The following is an 18,839-nucleotide window of genomic DNA, read 5'->3' on the forward strand; positions in this document are numbered from 1 at the left end:
GTAACATGCCAGTCATGCCTCCCGGTATGGATCCGTGCATTTTAGATCAAGAACTGGCCCTGCGGATCTTCAAATTGGTCAGCGTGCTCCTCAAAGGTTAACAGGCGTCGTTGTCAAAAGGGGTCCCTGAGGAATTCTGTCCCTAGGGTTCACCAGTGGACAAGACTGGTCAGAGCCTTCACCTGCCTATAGCTATGTATGCCTGAAAAGGGAACTTCGAATGCCTACAGGAGCATCCGCACTGTGAGTTGTAGCTCACAGCCGTAACATTGGTGGATAGTCCATATCAGCCGAGGGGGGCGGGCGAGTGGAGCAGCCCACCTTGCAGAAGTGCTAGAGCACTATGAAATCGGGCCACAGCTGCTGTTCTGTTACAGTGACTTCAAGGGAAGTGTCCAGGGCCCAGTGGCAAGAAAGGAATGTTCAAAGTAAGGCGCTTCCAATCCTCCCATAGCTGTGGGTTGCCAAAGCTTAGCCATCGCCATCCTGCGCCGACCCTTCTGCCAGATCTGGTCACCCAAGAGAGTGTAAGAGGAAAACAAAAGTTGATAGTCCGAAATAGTGGAAGACTGGCAAAGAAAATAAGCAGTAGAGCAAGAATGCCTGATATTAAGAGTGAAAACCAGGTCATAAATTACAACTATTGAAGGAGCCAAAATGTAACTGAAAGCACATATTTCAACTAAAATAACTAAAGTCATACCAACTGTTAGTGAGCATTCTAAGGTATGGAGAAATAAAAGTAACCAAACGTTGGCAAAGCTTTTAGATCACACCTGTGGAATCTACTGGCTTTGCCAATGGTTTTTAGCAATGCTGTACAGCAGCCCTGATGGTGAGCAGCATGGCTAAATATTACTGAGCCAAGTCCTTTTCAGGACATCCGTTGCTATAGGCCTGGCTGTCATTCGGAACAACTTCCCATCAAACTGCATTGTTCGCTCCTCCTGCGCTCAAGAGAGTATAGCCAGTCACGCTGCCTGACTGTACTACATTTCCCGTCGGGCTTCACGCGCCGCAGCTGCGCACTGCCGCCTGAGCCGGGTCAGTGGTTGCAGCTGGCAGAAGAGCCGGTGGTGGTAGAGCGCTTGCTGTAAAGCAGCACCGCTGTCAGCCCTTATCCATTCCTGCCGCTGCCATGGAGGCAGGGGCGGTGGGTGAGATTAGAAAGTGGTGGGGCGCAACCGAATTAGCATACAGCACCGTAGCGAGCGAGCGCAGCTCGCGAGCCCGAACCCCAAAAGGGGGGTTTGGGGGGATTACCCCCCCCAAGAAAATTTTGGAAAAAAAGAAGAAAAATCGTGCATTTTCAAGCAAATTTGAGAAAGCAGGAAGGTTAATAAAGCAATTGTGAAAGTGCAGTTATTACATTAATAGATGGCATAACATAGGTAGCTGCTTATTCAGTATTACCACAGAGCTTCATACATTCTGTCCTATTATGCTCAGGTGCTGAATTCAGACTATAAGACTCATGGAAATCTCAGCTCTAAGAGTAGAAGAAGTTGCACAGCAGTGTAATGGTTGCCAGGCTCGTTCCGCAGGAGCGTCAGGAACTTGAAGAAAAGTCCACAGTCTTCCCCTACGGCCTTCCGACTCTATTAGAATAGACTCTAGAGTAACGAATGGCACGCAAGGGGAAAACAGGGAAACAAAACAAGGAAAGGCGGGGGAAGAAAAACAGTCTTACAACATACTGAATATTAGACTCTAGAGTAACGAATGGCAAGCAAGGGGAAAACAGGGAAACAAAACAAGGAAAGGCGGGGGAAGAAAAACAGTCTTACAATATACTGAATATAAAAGAGGCAGCGCAATGCGCTGTTACCGTGATTCTGGTTGAGCTGAACTTTGTACACACACTTCACATAGGTCCACGCAAGTACCCCAAATATAAATGGTATAAAGCAGTGTTTCCCAAACTGTGGTCACATTCCCAGGGGGGTCCTCAGGCAGTAATTTTAAAAGCACAAAAAAGTTCCTTGTAGAATCAGCAGTTTTCCAGCAACAATAAAAGTGTCAAGATTACGTCGGTGATTAATGTACCTGCTGGAGAGAGATGAGAGTTGTGTCAAGTGGCAGCTTTGACTTATCTAATGTAGCACAGAGGGTTAATATGCCTACTGCAAAGAACGTGTACCATGCATTTTGAAAAACATTTTTTATGTGCCTAGGTTAGTGGGTTACTGCTTTAGTCACAGATTCTTTTGTTACTGTGCAGTTCATAAGTGACAATAGTAATCTAGCACAGTGACCTATAAACTGTCATCAAAGAGCTGCTTGCAAGCTGCATGATACAAGTTAGAAACATATGTTTGTTTCAAGTCTTTCATTATCCTAATCCTGCTAAAAAGGTTTATTTGGGTGGAAATACATTTTTATTGTTAAAGTCAATGCTAACCACTGTTATGTTCTGAATCCTGAGTTTGTGCTTCTCCAGACCAAGCACTCTTTAAAAATGCCTACCAGTATGAATAACATGTGAATCCTACACCCTGTAGTCGCATTTGCCTTATGTAACATTTTCTATACACTGATTTACACGTATGAATCATTGTCTCCATGGGGCAGATTTGCAAGAAAATTGACTGTGTGTGTCGCAAGCCATTTGGCTGCGCCGCACTGAGTCACTTTCGAAGCACAGGGATGCGACATATTTACAACAATATGTTGCATCTCTGTGCTTCCCCCTGTGCTGGCGCACAAACTGCTGCCATACGCCTGCACAGGCACATTTGCACCATGGTGCAAGGATGCCTGTGTCGTGGGGAGATTGTTTATGTGCAGGAAGTAACCCTTCCTGCATGTAAACAATCAGAAATGGCGTTTTTCAACTTCTAAGTGTGCTGCATTAGCACACATAGAACTTGCAAAACGTCATTGTTTTACTGATTGTTTATGTGCAGGAAGGGACACCTTCCTGTACATAAGCAATCACCAGAGGTAATATCCTGTTTCTATGCGTGCTGCAGAATGCAACATGCATAGAAAGAGGAGAAATTAATAAATTTCTCCAAGTTGCCCCTCCCTACGCCTCCCCTGGGGTGGCGTAGCATTCAGACACATTTCCAGATTTACGATTCCTCGTAAATCTGGAAATGTGTCTGGTTCCATGGGTTATGCGTGGGAACACCCACAGCAACACTCATGGAACGTCCCTTTCACGTAAAGTGCTGTGTGCAATTGGGCCATATTTACAAGACCAGTAAAAGTCACGCAGGGTTGCTTTTCCTGCCTTGGAAATATGGGGCACTAAAATGCGTCACTGGTGCATCACTTTTTGTGACGCACCTGTGGCGCAAGGGGCTTGTAAATCAGCCCCTATATGTGTGTGATTTAAGGTGCTCTGACATCCTTCAATGGTATGAGAGATGTTATAAAACAAATTAAATACATGTGACAGAGGGGCTATGGAGAGATGAGGCACTGTTGGAGGAGGATAATATGGGAATCATTGAAGAACCCCAACAAAGATTGTCATATCCTGGTGCATAGTAAGGTCATCATTTACTACTCTTTAAAAGCTGATACAATTCAATATATAATGATACATTTGTTGTAGACTGCACCATTGTTTCCTAAATTGTCTTGGGGGGAGAGCCTCCCAAAGCCCCCTTTGTAGTGGTCAGGCGCACTCACTGCACTAGGTGTGCACTGTATGGGGACTGGTCTGCAAACATTTGCCTGGGCTGCTTTGGGTTTCCAGTCTGGCCCTGGCAGGAGTCTCATACTGCGAAATAAAACCAACCATTTAAAAGTTAGTCATGGAGATGCAGCGCTAACCCTCCTGTTTTTTGCTAATTCTTTCAATATAAAATACTAAAATCCTTAGTAATTCGAGTATCCGTTTTGTGTGCACACGTGTGTTTATTGTTTTCGAATTACTGTTTTAATGTTTGAAATTTAAGTCATACAAATTGCTTGGGGGTCCCCGGCTTCCAGTGGTGACTCAATTGGGGTCCTCAGGAGTAAACAGTTTGGGAACCACTGGTATAAAGGTTTTCGCAATTTGCCAAGGGGAAAGGTTTGATAGGCAACACAAGCAACGAATCGTTCACCCTGCGGGAGACAGGTCCGGCCAGTGAACAAAGGTGAGCAAATCTGTGTAGTCTCCAAATAGAACAAACACTACAAAACTTTTAAAAACAGAGATAACAATGCATTTCTTACCTCAATCAGAATTTTTTGTATTCAAACAAGTAGCAGCATTCACTTTTTGTAGATGAAATCCGCACGTCTCTCTTTCAGTGTAGCAAACTTGTCAATTACTTTCATGTTGAAGTCCGGTATCTTTTGGACTAGCTTGCTCTCTACAGATAGCATCGCCAAAGCATTTAGTCTTTCCTCTAGCATGGTGTTCCTGAGGAATGTCTTTATGCGCTTTAAGGCTGAAAAACATCGTTCAGCTTCTACTGTTGTCATTGGAGTCGTAATCACAATTTTTAGTAAAGTCACTGTCTCTGTAAGTGAGTTTTCCATATGCAGTTTATGAATTAAACTCAGCAAAGTCAAGGCGCTTGTGGCCTTCCGGTACACAGGCATTCCGTAGAGTACAGTTAACTCAGTTCTCAGCTGCTCTTTTTTGAGCATAGGATACGCTTCCACAGCCTGATTCAGAGCACGCTCAGGGAAGGATTCATCATATTGTGCAAACTCTTTACCTTGCAATAAAGTCGCACTCACCAAATGTTTTGTGAACGAAAAGCGTTCTTTCGCCTGCACAATTACAATGTCACATATCTCCTTTCCAATTCGAACCAGAGAGGTGATGTTTTGTCTGCGGTTTGCAAAAACAGAATGCTGCGGCAGTTTGCTCTCTAAATCTTCAACCCCATCTCTCACTTTCATAATCTGTTGTACAAATGCAGATGTATTGGCTTTCACAGAGACAGTATCTAGGTCTTTTCTTTGCAACTGATCGTATAACACATCAACAGGAATCATTATGTCATGAAATAAAAACAGTAAGAACTGAAACTCTTTGTCTTGTAGTGTTCTAATAAAGCCATGGGCTTCATTCTGACTTGTGTGATCAAAGTCTGCTCTGGATGCTATGGCGACAAAACATTTCTCAAGGCCCTCCCTCTGTTCAAAGATTAAGTTGACTGTACGAATGTGAAAGTTCCAACGAGTTGAGGATCCCCTTGGTACGCTTTTGTCCACAATCTCATGAAGGGCTTCTGTTCTTTTGGGGGAACGTGTGAAGAATGCTGCTATGCCTCCGATATCCTGAAAGAAGACTCGTGTCTCTCTGATCTTTGATACCGCCTGTTGCATAATAAGATTGAGTTGGTGGGCGTAACAGTGCACAAAATGAGCATTAGGGTACACATCTCGAATTCTCTTCTGAACTCCACTAAGGCTCCCACTCATTACGGATGCACCGTCATAGCTTTGTGCGATAAGCTTTTGTTTTTGAGGCAGGTCCGGGAAAATTAAGTCCAGTTGACACAGTATTGCTTCAGTGATGGTTGCTGCACTAGAGTCACTTAAATGCGTGAAGCCATAAAATCTTTCCACAATGTTTCTGTCACTGTCAAGGTACCGAAACACTAACACGGACTGTGTTTGAGTGGACACATCAGTGGTGTCATCAGCCTGAATAGCCACAAAGTCTGTGTTTCGCAACTCTTGCACAATATGGCTTCTTATAATTTCGAGCATACAGTCAAGGAGTTCATTTTGTATTGTATTAGAGGTGCCCTTAAAGACTGTAGCATGTGCTAAATGTCTTTCCAAATCCTGGTCTATGGTTGACATTAAATCCACTAGGCCTCGGAAGATCCCAGGTTTTGAGGAAGTTTCCGATTCATCATGGCCTCGCAATGCCAGTTCGAAAGCACCACAGAAACGAATGCAATCAATGATCTTGGATAGATTTTGTCTGTTCTTATCCACAGCTTCATTGTGTTTTTGAATGGATTTGCGATACGCATCATTTATCTGCTGCTCAATTGGTGCGTCTTCCCCCAACATTCCCAGTCTTGTCAGGTTTTCCAGATGATTTCTTGTGAGCGCATGCTTCTTTATTTTTTCAGCGATGTGCTTCAGGTCGACCATTCCTTGCCGTGTCCAAGAAAAGTCACCGCCAAACAGCAAGCAGGGGAAGCAGAACAGAGAATTGCGTATAGGGCAGCCTGTAAGCCAATCAGCTTTTGTGTACCAGGCATTTGAGAATGTACGTTTTGACATTTTTCCTCTGTCCTGGGTAGTTTGCTGTAGGTTTATTTCAGGCTGATGAGGTCCCAATTCTTTTAACTTCAGTTTTCGTTCAAGTGGCCGTGACTGGAATGACTTTGTAATCAGCTCTTGTACTGTATTCATGATGGGGTGTCGGGTGTTGCTGGCCTTACCAATATATATATATATATATATATATTAAAGAAACCTGTCAATAATCAAAGTACAACGTATAAGGTGCAGTGCAATAATATCAAATTTCAGTATAAATACATTATACATATATATTGTGCATTATCCTAATACATCTCAAATGACTGCTAAAAATAGAGCCGTACTGCCTCCTGCCTCTCTGTGCCATAGTGTTGCTGGAGGCACTGAAAGACACTGCTTGAGGGCCTTGAGAGTGACCACATGACATACATGCTCTAACTACGATGTAAAAAAATATATAGCATCAGTTGCCTTACCTTTAACACTGGTGTTTGCTGGGTTGTAGCCGGGGTCGGGTGAGAGAGCAGCAAAGGAGGTTGGGGTCCTCTTGTTGTTTGCTGGAAAATTGCCCCAAAATGCGGTAATGTTTCAGGTTGTCAGGTGCTGAAAATGAAAAGATAACAATTTATTTTTGAAACAGTAGGGTAATGAAACAAAGACTGTGGGGAAAAAACATAACGCTCCAATTTTTTCCTAGACATCAGATGAATCTATTGGAGGCTTTGAAAATAAGGAGAAAGTGACTGCCAGGGAAAGAGGTCCCATCACTGCCCTAGAAACAGTTACCAGATTAGAAGGAATGAATTGAGTGCAAAAACCTGCATCCTCTGAGGTCCAGACATCATTCTCATTGTAAGGTCCCTGAAGAGGCAAGTCTGAGTCTGACCCCTAGGTATCAAATATTTAACCTTTGCAGCGGGTGTCATAACTCTGCAGGACGGTCTGTTCTGTGACCTCATCACTACTCTAGAAAAGTGGCTAGGGATAATGGTGGGGAGATACCCAATCTAGTTAGTAGAGCAAACAAACACACAGAGGAAACAGACAGGGAAACCCTAGTCTTTGTGCTTCTGAAAAGCTGTGTTCTCAGTGTCAATGGGAAATAGGCACATTTTGATTGGTGTCTTGTTTTTTACACCACTTTTTCCCATACATCAAAAGTGTTCCACCAGAATCAGCAACAAAGCAGGCAATTGGACACTGAAAGAGAATGCAGATCCAGGGAGGCTCCAACACAGAAGGGTGTAGAGTCTGGGACATCTAACGTAGTGCAGTTGAAGTGAGTGATGTGTGTTCTGACAGCAGTGAGTGATGTGGACAGTGAGCCTGATGTCTGGGATGTGCCAGAAGGGCTTTTTTATATGTACTAAACCCATTTGGGTTTTGTGATCCATTCCGACTCGTAATTAATTAGGAGGGGTCGTAAAAGGGGTAACCCTGCCTAATTACAAATAGCAAAGGCATTAATAATTTGCTATCATAATTGCGGTCGCAACCATTGGCCAGTTACCAATACCACAAAGGAAGGGTTAACTGATTCACAAAGAGGAAGGCTCATTTGCGAACTGTGTCCACAGCCTGGGAGGGATTTGAGTAGGTGGTTTAAGGCACTTGGCCAGGGCATAGGTCGCATCACAAAAGAAAAGTAAAGACAGGTCGTAAAATGTAGGTGCACTTTTTCTGCCCATCCTTTTGATACATCTAGGACAAAATGGCTTTTCAAATTACCAGGTGGATTTAAAAAGACCCTTTACACTGACCTGCTCCCTGCTGACGAGAGGCAACTACCTCGAAACACGTGTCCAGGGATGGCTAACGCAACACATACTGTTCTTTTTACACATCGTGGCATAGGGGTACCCCCCGTCGCCACTACATTTACCACAGTCCTTTGGGGCAACTTGCTGGTGTGACGAGCAGTGTGCGACCAACTTTTGCATAATTTATTACGGCTCCCTTGAGCCAACGGGCTGACGAGCCTTGGATCTGCACCTGCGCGCCATGAGAGGTACTTGACCTGTTTTAATTACATTTTGGCAGTCCACACGGCACCCCTTTACACTGACCTGCTCCCTGCTGACGAGAGGCAACTACCTCGAAACACGTGTCCAGGGATGGCTAACGCAACACATACTGTTCTTTTTACACATCGTGGCATAGGGGTACCCCCCGTCGCCACTACATTTACCACAGTCCTTTGGGGCAACTTGCTGGTGTGACGAGCAGTGTGCGACCAACTTTTGCATAATTTATTACGGCTCCCTTGAGCCAACGGGCTGACGAGCCTTGGATCTGCACCTGCGCGCCATGAGAGGTACTTGACCTGTTTTAATTACATTTTGGCAGTCCACACGGCACCCCTTTACACTGACCTGCTCCCTGCTGACGAGAGGCAACTACCTCGAAACACGTGTCCAGGGATGGCTAACGCAACACATACTGTTCTTTTTACACATCGTGGCATAGGGGTACCCCCCGTCGCCACTACATTTACCACAGTCCTTTGGGGCAACTTGCTGGTGTGACGAGCAGTGTGCGACCAACTTTTGCATAATTTATTACGGCTCCCTTGAGCCAACGGGCTGACGAGCCTTGGATCTGCACCTGCGCGCCATGAGAGGTACTTGACCTGTTTTAATTACATTTTGGCAGTCCACACGGCACCCCTTTACACTGACCTGCTCCCTGCTGACGAGAGGCAACTACCTCGAAACACGTGTCCAGGGATGGCTAACGCAACACATACTGTTCTTTTTACACATCGTGGCATAGGGGTACCCCCCGTCGCCACTACATTTACCACAGTCCTTTGGGGCAACTTGCTGGTGTGACGAGCAGTGTGCGACCAACTTTTGCAGGATTTAAAAAGAGTCCCTTGTCGTTTCGCACTTTACGGCTGGGTTGTTATTTGTTCTGTTAATGGCGGTAGAATAAAGTTGAAATCCATGGAGATTGTCTCGAAGTATGCGACATTGCGACAGGCCCCCCCCCCTCCCTCTTCTCCCCCCCCCCCGCATAGCAAGCAGCGCCTTCATAAATGCTAGCCCGCGCGCCAGAGTCCCTTTATGAGCACCAGACGCCTACAGTGCAGCGAAGCGCGCAATCCTTAATGCTACCTGCATTGATATTTTATGGCACAAAAGCGACATAACTGTCGGGAATCCCTTTGTTAAATGGCCGCATTAAGCAAGCAGTCTCATGAAATGTCTAATCCCCAGTAACCCTGGTGAAGTGTGTTTGTTTTTGCCGTGTCATGTATGCTCTGGCCGTAAGACCCACAGTAACTTGGCCAGTTATCAGGGAGCGTATTGGAGAGAAGTCTTAGAGTTCTGGAGTGAGGTCATTATTTACAAATGAGATATTAGGAAGATTTCCAAGGGGGTCATTGCTAAAATAGATAACACGGGGAAAGGAAGGCCTTGGCATTAACGGGAATGAAGTTACTGCACAAACCAAGGGAAACAACAACAGCAGCAATGCAATACAAGAGAGAGTAAAAAAGAAAAAAAACACTGTACGAACGACTAAAAACAGTACAGCAAAATCGTGCATCGAAATGCAACGCTGGTGACCAATTAAGAAATGTCCCAAGTATTGTATCAGAAAACCTGGGACTGCATCAGGCAGTAGATGGCTCGATGCGTTTTTCTTTATCTTTGCACATACACGTCTAGAACAGAACTATTTTACTTACTGTACATCGAAGGCCGTCAGAATGTGTGTGTAAATTTATCAATAGTATGTTATCAGACGGCTGTAGTGTGTGGAAAGGTGCTCCCTTAAACCAGGTGTCCTTGTGTGGGGTTCAGAGCAAGCTCAGGCCTCTTCTCGCGGGTGCGGGTGCGGGGGGGCAGGGCACCCGCTTAGACCCACGCCGGTGCGTCCAGTACCAAAACAATCATGGACACTCTGTCTCTGATTGTTACTATCCCTCGAGAATCCTACCCGGTTAGCAGAACACACGGCACCCCGCGCTACCCTCCAAATGGGCTAGCAATGAAAAGTGTCATTTCAGAGCACAGCCAGCCTCTCCCTGCAAACCTTGCACAGCAGCCCCGCCTGTGAACATCCCTCCTTCCTAACATAAAATGTCCTACGATTCGATCCAGACAATATCTCCGATGTCCCCGGCGACCCCTGCGTCCCTCTGCCCCCTCTGCTCGCTTCCCCCGGGTGAGAGCCCGGAGCGGGGAAGCGTGTGTATAAAACGCCATCAGTGAAGGGCTGCTGCAGATTCCAAAATGGCCGTCTGACAACAAGCTGGTGAAGCTGCTGGACGTGCTTTAAAAACAGAGGGATCGGGGCCCCGGCGGTCACCCTGCGAGCCGCGGCCGCCCCACTTCCTTGTCAGTACGCACCCGGTGACAGCCCCAGGCTCGGGGTGCCTCACTGCACCCCATTCCTGCCGACCCACCACAGAGCAGGCGAAATGGCTGCTTCCCTCCCAAACTGCCCGCACGTGCAGGCAGATGACAGTCGGCGCCCTCTCTGCCCCAGTGCCCCCTCTGCCCACATCTCCCGCGTCACGATACCCAGTAACGGGCGCGTATAATGCGACAAGAGAAGCCGGCGATGTCAGCAGCATTCGCTGCAACGGCACGAATCTACCGAGAAACTCGACCAGCAAAGGGCGTGCGGCGTGTCCTAAAGGGCTGTCCGCCTACCAACGCGCACTGTCCCGTTCCCGCTTCGGGGACGTCCGCGTAGAACAATTTACCACCTTTCGTGGTTTCTTCGGGCTCCAAAGGGACTTATTTACCCCAAGATTTGCAAATATCTTCGACAGTAACTAATTCACCCACCTCCTAAAAAACCCTTCTACCCCTGTGGCCTGTGCCCTGACTTCGGGTTCTAGTCCACATTACACAACGGGAAGGGCACCCTTCGTAGAGCACTTAAGGGTATCAAAGCGGCTATTCACCCCAGCGTACCACAACCTTCTTCTGAAACAGAGGCTCGGCTATCTATCCCCTAGCCCACAGACGCCCCTCAGTGCTGTGCCCATACACGAGGGGTATGAATCATAGAACACCTGGTCTGGGCCCCTGGCGTGCCATCTCTACCGAAGTCAAAACGTCGAGTTGTGCCAACGTTTTCAAAAATGCGTAAAATGCGCAACTATTCATGTCCTGTCCGCAGAAGGTTATTCACAAATGTGCTGCAAACTGTCGTCTCAATCCAGCACATCGTATTAGTGCGTCTGACCAGGTATTAGTCATGTCTGAATGCGGGGACTCCAAATCTCTTCTAGGCAGCAACAATCTACTCAGTTTCACAAGTTAGTTGATGAAACGTCACTCCACTGTTCATCTAAAAAAAAGAGTCACTGAACGACAACTCCAAACCAAACTCACAGAAAAGGTGATCTTGTACGAGTAAGACAGCAGCAGCACACACCGTCCCTCACGACCACGAGGCTGTCAGGCTGGGCTCAGGCGACGCGCACGAGTCGAGACAGAGTGGTGAAGTGCACCCGTCACCCGACCGTTACCTATTACGTCACGCGCTCGGCATCCAATATGGATTGCCCGCCCCTGCGGTGACCGGCCAATCCTGGCGCAGTGGCGCTGCATGCAGCACCAGGATTGGCTTGGAGGGCACAGTGACTGCTCGCCCTGTCGCCCTTTTGCTGCCAGCGCTGCCGCCAGCAGGTCCTGCACCCCCCCCCCCCCCCCTACTAGCTAATGGGGCCGGCCTGGGTGCGCATGCTCGGGCAAGTTGCTGCCCGAAGCATACATGCGGGGAAAAAAACGTTTTTTTACAGACCTGTCAATCAATCCACACCAGCCAGCCCGGCCCGCCCCCCCCCCCCCTCCCGATAAAGTCGGGTGCTGCCCGGCGCCGTGTAAATGTGGTAAGTAAAGTAGTTATTTCGTAAAAGTTTCATTTATTTTAATTCTTTAACGCGGGTCCAGGGCTGGTGGGGCTACGCCCCTACGCCCCAATGGACGCACCGCGGCTGCATGGAGGCACTGATTCCAGTCATCAACAAACTGCAGGATGTCTTCAGCACAGTGGGACTGATGTCATCCAGTTGCCACAGATCGTTATGCTTTTATATAGTGGTAATGTAGCAGTAGTAGGAAGCAACGTGGCGGTTTCAAGAAGAGTATGAAGGAGGCACAGAAGTGGTAAACTGTATCACCGTGCTCTCAATCGACGCGTCTGCCTTTTGGACAAGTGCTTCCAGCCAATACATTGTATCTGTGATGCATGTGTGACATGGGACCCGTTGAGGTAAGTGTGGTGTAATAGATTACATTTTGCAAATCATTGCTTATCTGTTGGAACCACTGCTGTGTCTCTGGGTGGCATGTGCTGATTGGTAGCTCAAGGCCCTTGAGAGGATGGTAGCATGTCCTACTCCCGCACATGAGCATTGTGCGCATTTCTCCTGATCCCTGTGTCGCCATCACTAAAGACAGGAATAACAGCTTGACGTTATTTTGAGTTTTTCTAAATTGCTGACCAGGCTGAGGTCGTCCGAGCGCTGTACATTTAGATAACATGGTATGCCGGGAGATGCATGCTTGCAATTCTGATGAATCAAAAGGATAGAAAAGTTACCTTCTCGTTTTGGATAAAGGGACGTGCATAGGGTGCTCAGTGATTTTGTTATATACAGTCTGTTATGTGTAAAACATAAAAGCATTTAACATTTTCCAAATACAATGGTGATTTTGTTATATAGTCTGTATGTGTAAAACACGAAATCTCCAGCAGACAAGATGCATAAAAGGTAGCGTGCATAATATATACAATCGCATCTCGTAAAGTAAAACAGTAACTAAAAATACCATTTAAAAAAATAATTTCCGGCATGTCTAGCATTTACCAATATATGGTTGGAAATCATTTAAAACAATCTTTAAAGGAAGAATAATTCATACCGTTTTCTGATTTCTATTGCACACTTGCTAACTTTCAAAACTGTGTAGCATATATCTTCTGATGGTATTTTTTTTTAAAACTCAGGAGCCAAATAGAAGTGCCTAATATTTACCTTTCATAGCACAAGGGCTAAGAATATGGACCTTGGTCCGGAGTATAGTGAACAAAAAAGCATAAAGTGACTCGTGCTCTGTTTCACTACATTATTGCAGTGTCGGGGGAGATAATTCATATTGCTAAACACATGGAGTTGGGAAGGCAGCCTTTGAATAAATAAAATCTAATCTAAAAAGTGTAAGATGTGAACTGTAAGTTGGCTTTTCTATCCACAATAGAGAAGATTCAACATTTTTAACAGTATGTGTAAGTATATCTCTGCACTTTCATTATTCTTTTATCTGGACGGGCCTCAAGAAAGCAATATTTCACAGTCTCTTTAGAATTCTTACCAAGCTTTTGTGAGTCAGGAAACATTTCATTGAGTCACAATTTTTGAAAGGATGTTTTTAGGTATGCTAGCCAGGGACTTTTATGCGCATTACCTAAAGATAAGCTATCAGATATACATGTCATTACCAGCCCTGCCTCTGGTTTCAGCCAACATTTAATCCATAAGAGAAGTGAGGCCATTCCTATTTGATCCTCTATAAAAGGTAGGCCCAGCTCCTCATGACATACTAAGTTGGCAGAGTTTTTACGAACAGTAAGTAACCTACGTGTAAAGCCGTTTTCCATGTGCTTGAGCAAATCTAAATGTGCCATAAAGGGCAGCCGCCTCACATTTTGTTTTGTAAAGAGTAATTAACTCCTCTGCCGTTTTGTGTTTTCATTATTGAGCAAAGCGGAAGATGCTTCAATAATCCTCCCTATATGTTGGGTTTTCATTAAAAGGAGATGTTTCCACGAGTACAACTAAATAGTATTCTAGATATTTTTTTTTAAAGTATGTCTTTTTAAGGGCTGTCCCCTCTTTTCTAAAAATCTTAGTTTTGGTGCTTAAAGGTCCACAAGTCATCATGTAGAATTTTGAGTAGTTTACTTTTACGTTCAAATCCTGCATAAACTCCACAAAATGATCCAACAGCCCCTGTAGGCTGTTTGCCGTGCAAACAATCCGTGCAGCATCATCTGCGTATAGGAGTATTGTTATCAATTCCTCTCCCATTCTTGGCAGATCCGTGCCTAGCCTTATTAAATGTTCCATTATTCTGTTTATATAAATCAGAAAGAGGAACAGCGCTACTATACATCCCTGCCTCACACCTTTTAATGAGTCTTTTCGGGATGATGTTTCACCCTGTGGACCATATCTCATCATGACTTTAAGGTCACAATGTAATTGCCCTATTAAGATCTAGAGTTCTTGATCGACCCCCATATTATTTCCCATAATTTTTCATGGTTGACTAAATCTAAGGTGCTCAATAAGACAATGAATGCCAACTGAACGGCCCCCTTTTTTGCCACCACATATTTACTTATAAATGAGATGGAGGTTTAATGCATGTTCTACCGTTCCTATGCCAGGCCTGAATCCAAACTGGGCTGGTGACGGAATCGTATTCTCAGCTGCCCAAGTCTCCAGTCGACTCCAAATCCCTCACCCTAGTATTTTTACAGTTGTCAATTAGAGATATTGGTGTGTAACAGGCTGGCATTAGTTTATCTCCCTTTTTAAAATGCGGTCTCCAGAACTCGAGAATGGAGCCATCCCCTGCCCTCCGTCACACATTTGTTAGTACAGGTCCCCATAGATGTACATTGGATTTAAAAAAGATCGACTGGTACTCCATCTGTGCCTGGCACTCTGGGACAGACTGATTAATGGCCATGATAACTTAATTTAGTTCTATGGGGATAGTGAAAGGCTGTGGGGCTAAATCTGTGCTTACGGCCTAATTTGATCTTCACTGGCCTGCGGGCTTCCATCGTTTTAATCAGAAAACGCCCGAAAAACGGTTCACCCATTCATTTTCCAGGATCAGCGATTCCACTTTTAGGGCATCTTGGTCAGAGAAGAACGTATGATTAATTACCTTCCAAAACTTTTATTCCTCGTTAAAGAAGCTGCTGATAGTCCTCCCAAGCTTTGGGTCTTCTCTCCCTTTTCCTTTCTTCTGTTTTGTCCTTACATTGTCGTCTAGCATTTCGGATATCGATTAAGGATGGGGGTGGGGTTTAAGTGTAGCCTTCAAGCGTTTATGAGCAGCAGTGCAGCTGCACTAAACCATCGGTGTAAGGGTACTTCATATTTGACCGGTTTATTGGTAGTCACTCTGCAATCGATCTACATAAGTGGTCAAACTCCGATAATGGAGTGATTAGGGTTTTCTGACAGGCAGACCACAAAGGACTCCATATTATTTTCAATTCTTTTTTGGCTCATCCTCACAGGGTCAATCTTGTCCCACTTAACTCTGAGCCCTTTGTTTAAAAAAAAAAACACTTTGGTACCTTTCTCCTCTGGATCTATCTTATATTTTACTGTGTTTTCTCTCTTTTTCCTCAGGCCAGGTATTTGGCACAGATTATCGTGATGGGAGCCCAGGTGGTGGGAAGGGCCTTTGCACGAGCACTTCGCCAGGAATTTGCAGGTAAACAGAAAGACCCCATTCTCGCTTGCATTGTCCAGGGAGAGGTATTGGGCCACCAGGGCTGTGTGCACATAGGTCATACCTAGGTATATATACACAAATACAAACTTACCTCTGCTGACCCGCAAATCTTCATTATTGATACGCACATTACAGACCAAATCTAGTTGGCAAAGATTAGCAAACATACATAAAGTGACAACCAGGAAAACCTCATAGCCATTTCATCTGTGCCATGCTTGTATCCTGGTTTTGAAGAAAAAGAAGGAGCATACCTGCAACCTATCTTAGGGGGGGGGCACACTCACAGCATACATAGGAAACCGAACCGGTTACTTACTCTGACACTTAGGGGGTGTAGAATGTAATAATCATACAATTGGCAAATTGTTGAGAGTTTAAAACACAGAATGACAACTCTCCATTTAATTTCTCTGATGGGTACCCAAGCCATGCACAATGGCTCCCTGGTTGCTATAGGACGCCTCCTACCCTAGGCATTTATAGTGGCCCAGCTTGAGTCTTACTTTTATAGCATAGAAGACTATTTACTCTGAGAAAGTAGTCACAGTGTATGATTGCTCTTTTGTAATCTTTGACTATGCAAATGCAGTATGTAGTAGTGGCTCCATGGGATGGGTATCAACTGCAGGAAACCTCAGTTCTTCAACAGTGTTTCATGTATGTATGTAGGCACGTGAGAGTTGCATGAAGTGATCTAACCCGGGGACCTAACAGTATACATCACAGCTACAGGTGACGTGTCTACTAGCATACGTTTGCTTTATCCATATCTGTATGGACTAAAGCTGCTTCAAGATTCCTTGTTTCCTGTGCTTCATTCGTACTGTTCTACTATGTCACTGAATGTTAATGCCTCTTCAAGATTTGTTTGGGGTTCACAACCTTTAGATAAGACTGTGTAGATAGATAGGCCTGGAAGAGTGTTTGTGAGTCTACTTGGGTTAGAAAAATGTTCCTACAAAAAAATGACGCACCCTACATGGCCGTTGCACAATGCTGTTCACCGAAGCTAACTGTGCAGGGTAGTAATTGCCACCTTTATAGCAAATATATAAATGAAATCTTATTTACTCTGCTCATGTAAGTAAAAAAAATGTAAAAAGTTATATAACATGAACAAGGCCCTCGTTTTGGAGCAAGAGACCCTGTGCAAGAGTTTGTGATTAGTGTAAACTATGTCAACAAGAGTGAACTCCCAGCCCATTGTTTGATGCCATGATTAACTCACAGTGAAGCTGCATAGGTTGTGAGTTGAGTGCACATTACTAGCCTACAGGGTTGACAGCAGTTTTGTGCCCAGGGATGTCAGCTAGAACAAACTAAGTTTTAAGAGATTTGCTACTGCTTGTAGACATGCTGTTACATGTAGTTCTGTAGAAATGGGGATAGCAGTTGTTTTTGATCCAAATTGTCTCTCAAGATTCACCTACTTGTGAGTAGTGATTCCAACTCATAAAGCAGCAGTCAGTCTCTATCCCATAACAAAAATAATACCGGGGGGTGGGCGGAAACAGTAAATTATGTTAAAGATGTACATAGCATAGCTGCCAAGGTTTCAGATTGCGTATGTGTGACATTTGTAATAATTTCAGTGTAATTATGAGTGACATTCAACAACTATGAGTGACACTCTCACGAGCAAAAATCAAGCAATGAAGACGAGGGAAACCTATATAAATATCAGTAATGACACCAATTTGAGCTATGAGAAACTTGAAAAAGATCTACTGGAAAGCACCAGAAATGCAATGGCACTAATGGTAGTTAAATACATATATAACCATGATATTAACAGCCTACAGGATTGGTGATGCGAGTTCAAGCTTTAGGAAAAAATATCTTCTAAATTTGCAAATATGATATGAACTGTAGCATAGAGTACAAACACAGCTGCATTGCTGAATTCGATTATCTAGATTGTTTTATTTACGTTCAGGAGCCGGGTGCACACATGTGAAGGCCAAGGAGTGTGTCCTGCTCTCTGATATATAATCCAATGGGTTGTCGAGGTTGCACCCGCCACCACTCTCATTGCTCTGACAGGAACAGACTCCGGCAGCCGGTCCCAGTCACTCACTGTCAGCTGAGGGTGGAGTGCTGTCCAGCCCGTCTCGGCAGTGGTGCAGCCTGAGGAGGAGCAGTGAGGGTAAACACTTAGGCTGACCCTGTAAAATTAAATATATTTGCAATCTAAAAAGGTCAGATATTACAGACCTGAAAGTGTGAGGCCGGTGGCAACTAGTCTTCAGTAGCCCGGTCCAGTCGAGGGGTTGCTGGTCATGATGAGAGGCACTGGTGGCATGATGATGAGAGGCTGGCGCGTCATGACGAGAGACACTTGCGGCACGGGGGTGTGGGGCATCATGATGAGAGGCACTGGTGGCACGGGGCGGGGAGGCATTATGATGAGAGGCACTAGCAGCACAGACTGCGGCGGGCTGCAAAACTAAACTTTAGAATCATAACTGCCGCCTGCTCGCGCTGCGGGACGCGTGCTGGAGTCCTGGCTATGGTTTTGCCAAGAACAGCCAGAGATGGCGACCTTTTTGTATTTCACCTTCTCTGCAAGATAAGTGGGGTGCTGTATATAATTTGTAAATGATGCGGCTGGCTTTGAAGATTGGGCAGGTCGGTGGTGATGTAAAAATGTTTCTTCTGCCCATGGGCGAGAATTGCTGCGGAGTATAAAAAGCCCCCAAGGGGTGCCAGTGTGGAGTCTGAGAAGCCATGTAGTAGGTCGTTACACAATCCACATGCAAGTGTTCTAGGGCTTGAACTGCATTTCTGAAGTCTCTTTCTAGAAGAAACTGTTTGTATGAGAGAATAGAATCCAAATATTCTTCTCAACTCAAAGTTGAATGGGAATAAGTGCATGCTGTTAGGGCCGTAACTAGGAAAGACTGCCTCCTTCTGGATCATACCAGTGTTTTTTTAAGTAGCTTGTCAGTTTGACCTACTTCTGCTCTTCGATGGTGATGTTTGAAGAGGGAACATTGCTTTAGAAATGGGACTTGCTCAATGTTTTAGAAAATACACCTATCTTCATTAGTATAAACCTTCATGTTTTTCTCTTTCTATACATTGTTAACTAAGCTGAACCTAATACTACTTTAACACTCACCTTTGTGTTACAATAAACGCTCCGGTTGATTTATC

General features: G+C 45.1%; 2 protein-coding genes across 2 annotated transcripts in view; one reads left to right on the forward strand and one right to left on the reverse strand.

Moving 5' to 3' along the window:
• Positions 1-18,839, forward strand: part of PAM16 (presequence translocase associated motor 16) — a 66,757-nt gene that overhangs the window by 22,607 nt on the left and 25,311 nt on the right. The window contains exon 2 of the mRNA XM_085628453.1: positions 15,575-15,659. Within this exon, the coding sequence (XP_085484579.1) occupies positions 15,602-15,659 (58 nt within the window). The 5' untranslated portion in view covers positions 15,575-15,601. The remainder of the gene's footprint in view (positions 1-15,574; positions 15,660-18,839) is intronic.
• Positions 1,643-6,217, reverse strand: LOC146790102 (zinc finger MYM-type protein 1-like). Its single transcript, XM_085628448.1, has 2 exons — positions 4,171-6,217; positions 1,643-2,049 (listed from the first exon to the last, which is right to left on the reverse strand). Exon 1 carries the CDS (start codon positions 6,190-6,192, stop codon positions 4,210-4,212), a length of 1,983 nt encoding a protein of 660 aa, XP_085484574.1. The 5' UTR covers positions 6,193-6,217; the 3' UTR covers positions 1,643-2,049; positions 4,171-4,209.

The sequence above is a fragment of the Triturus cristatus genome, chromosome 10, assembly GCF_964204655.1.
Source record: "Triturus cristatus chromosome 10, aTriCri1.1, whole genome shotgun sequence".
NCBI lineage: Eukaryota > Metazoa > Chordata > Amphibia > Caudata > Salamandridae > Triturus > Triturus cristatus.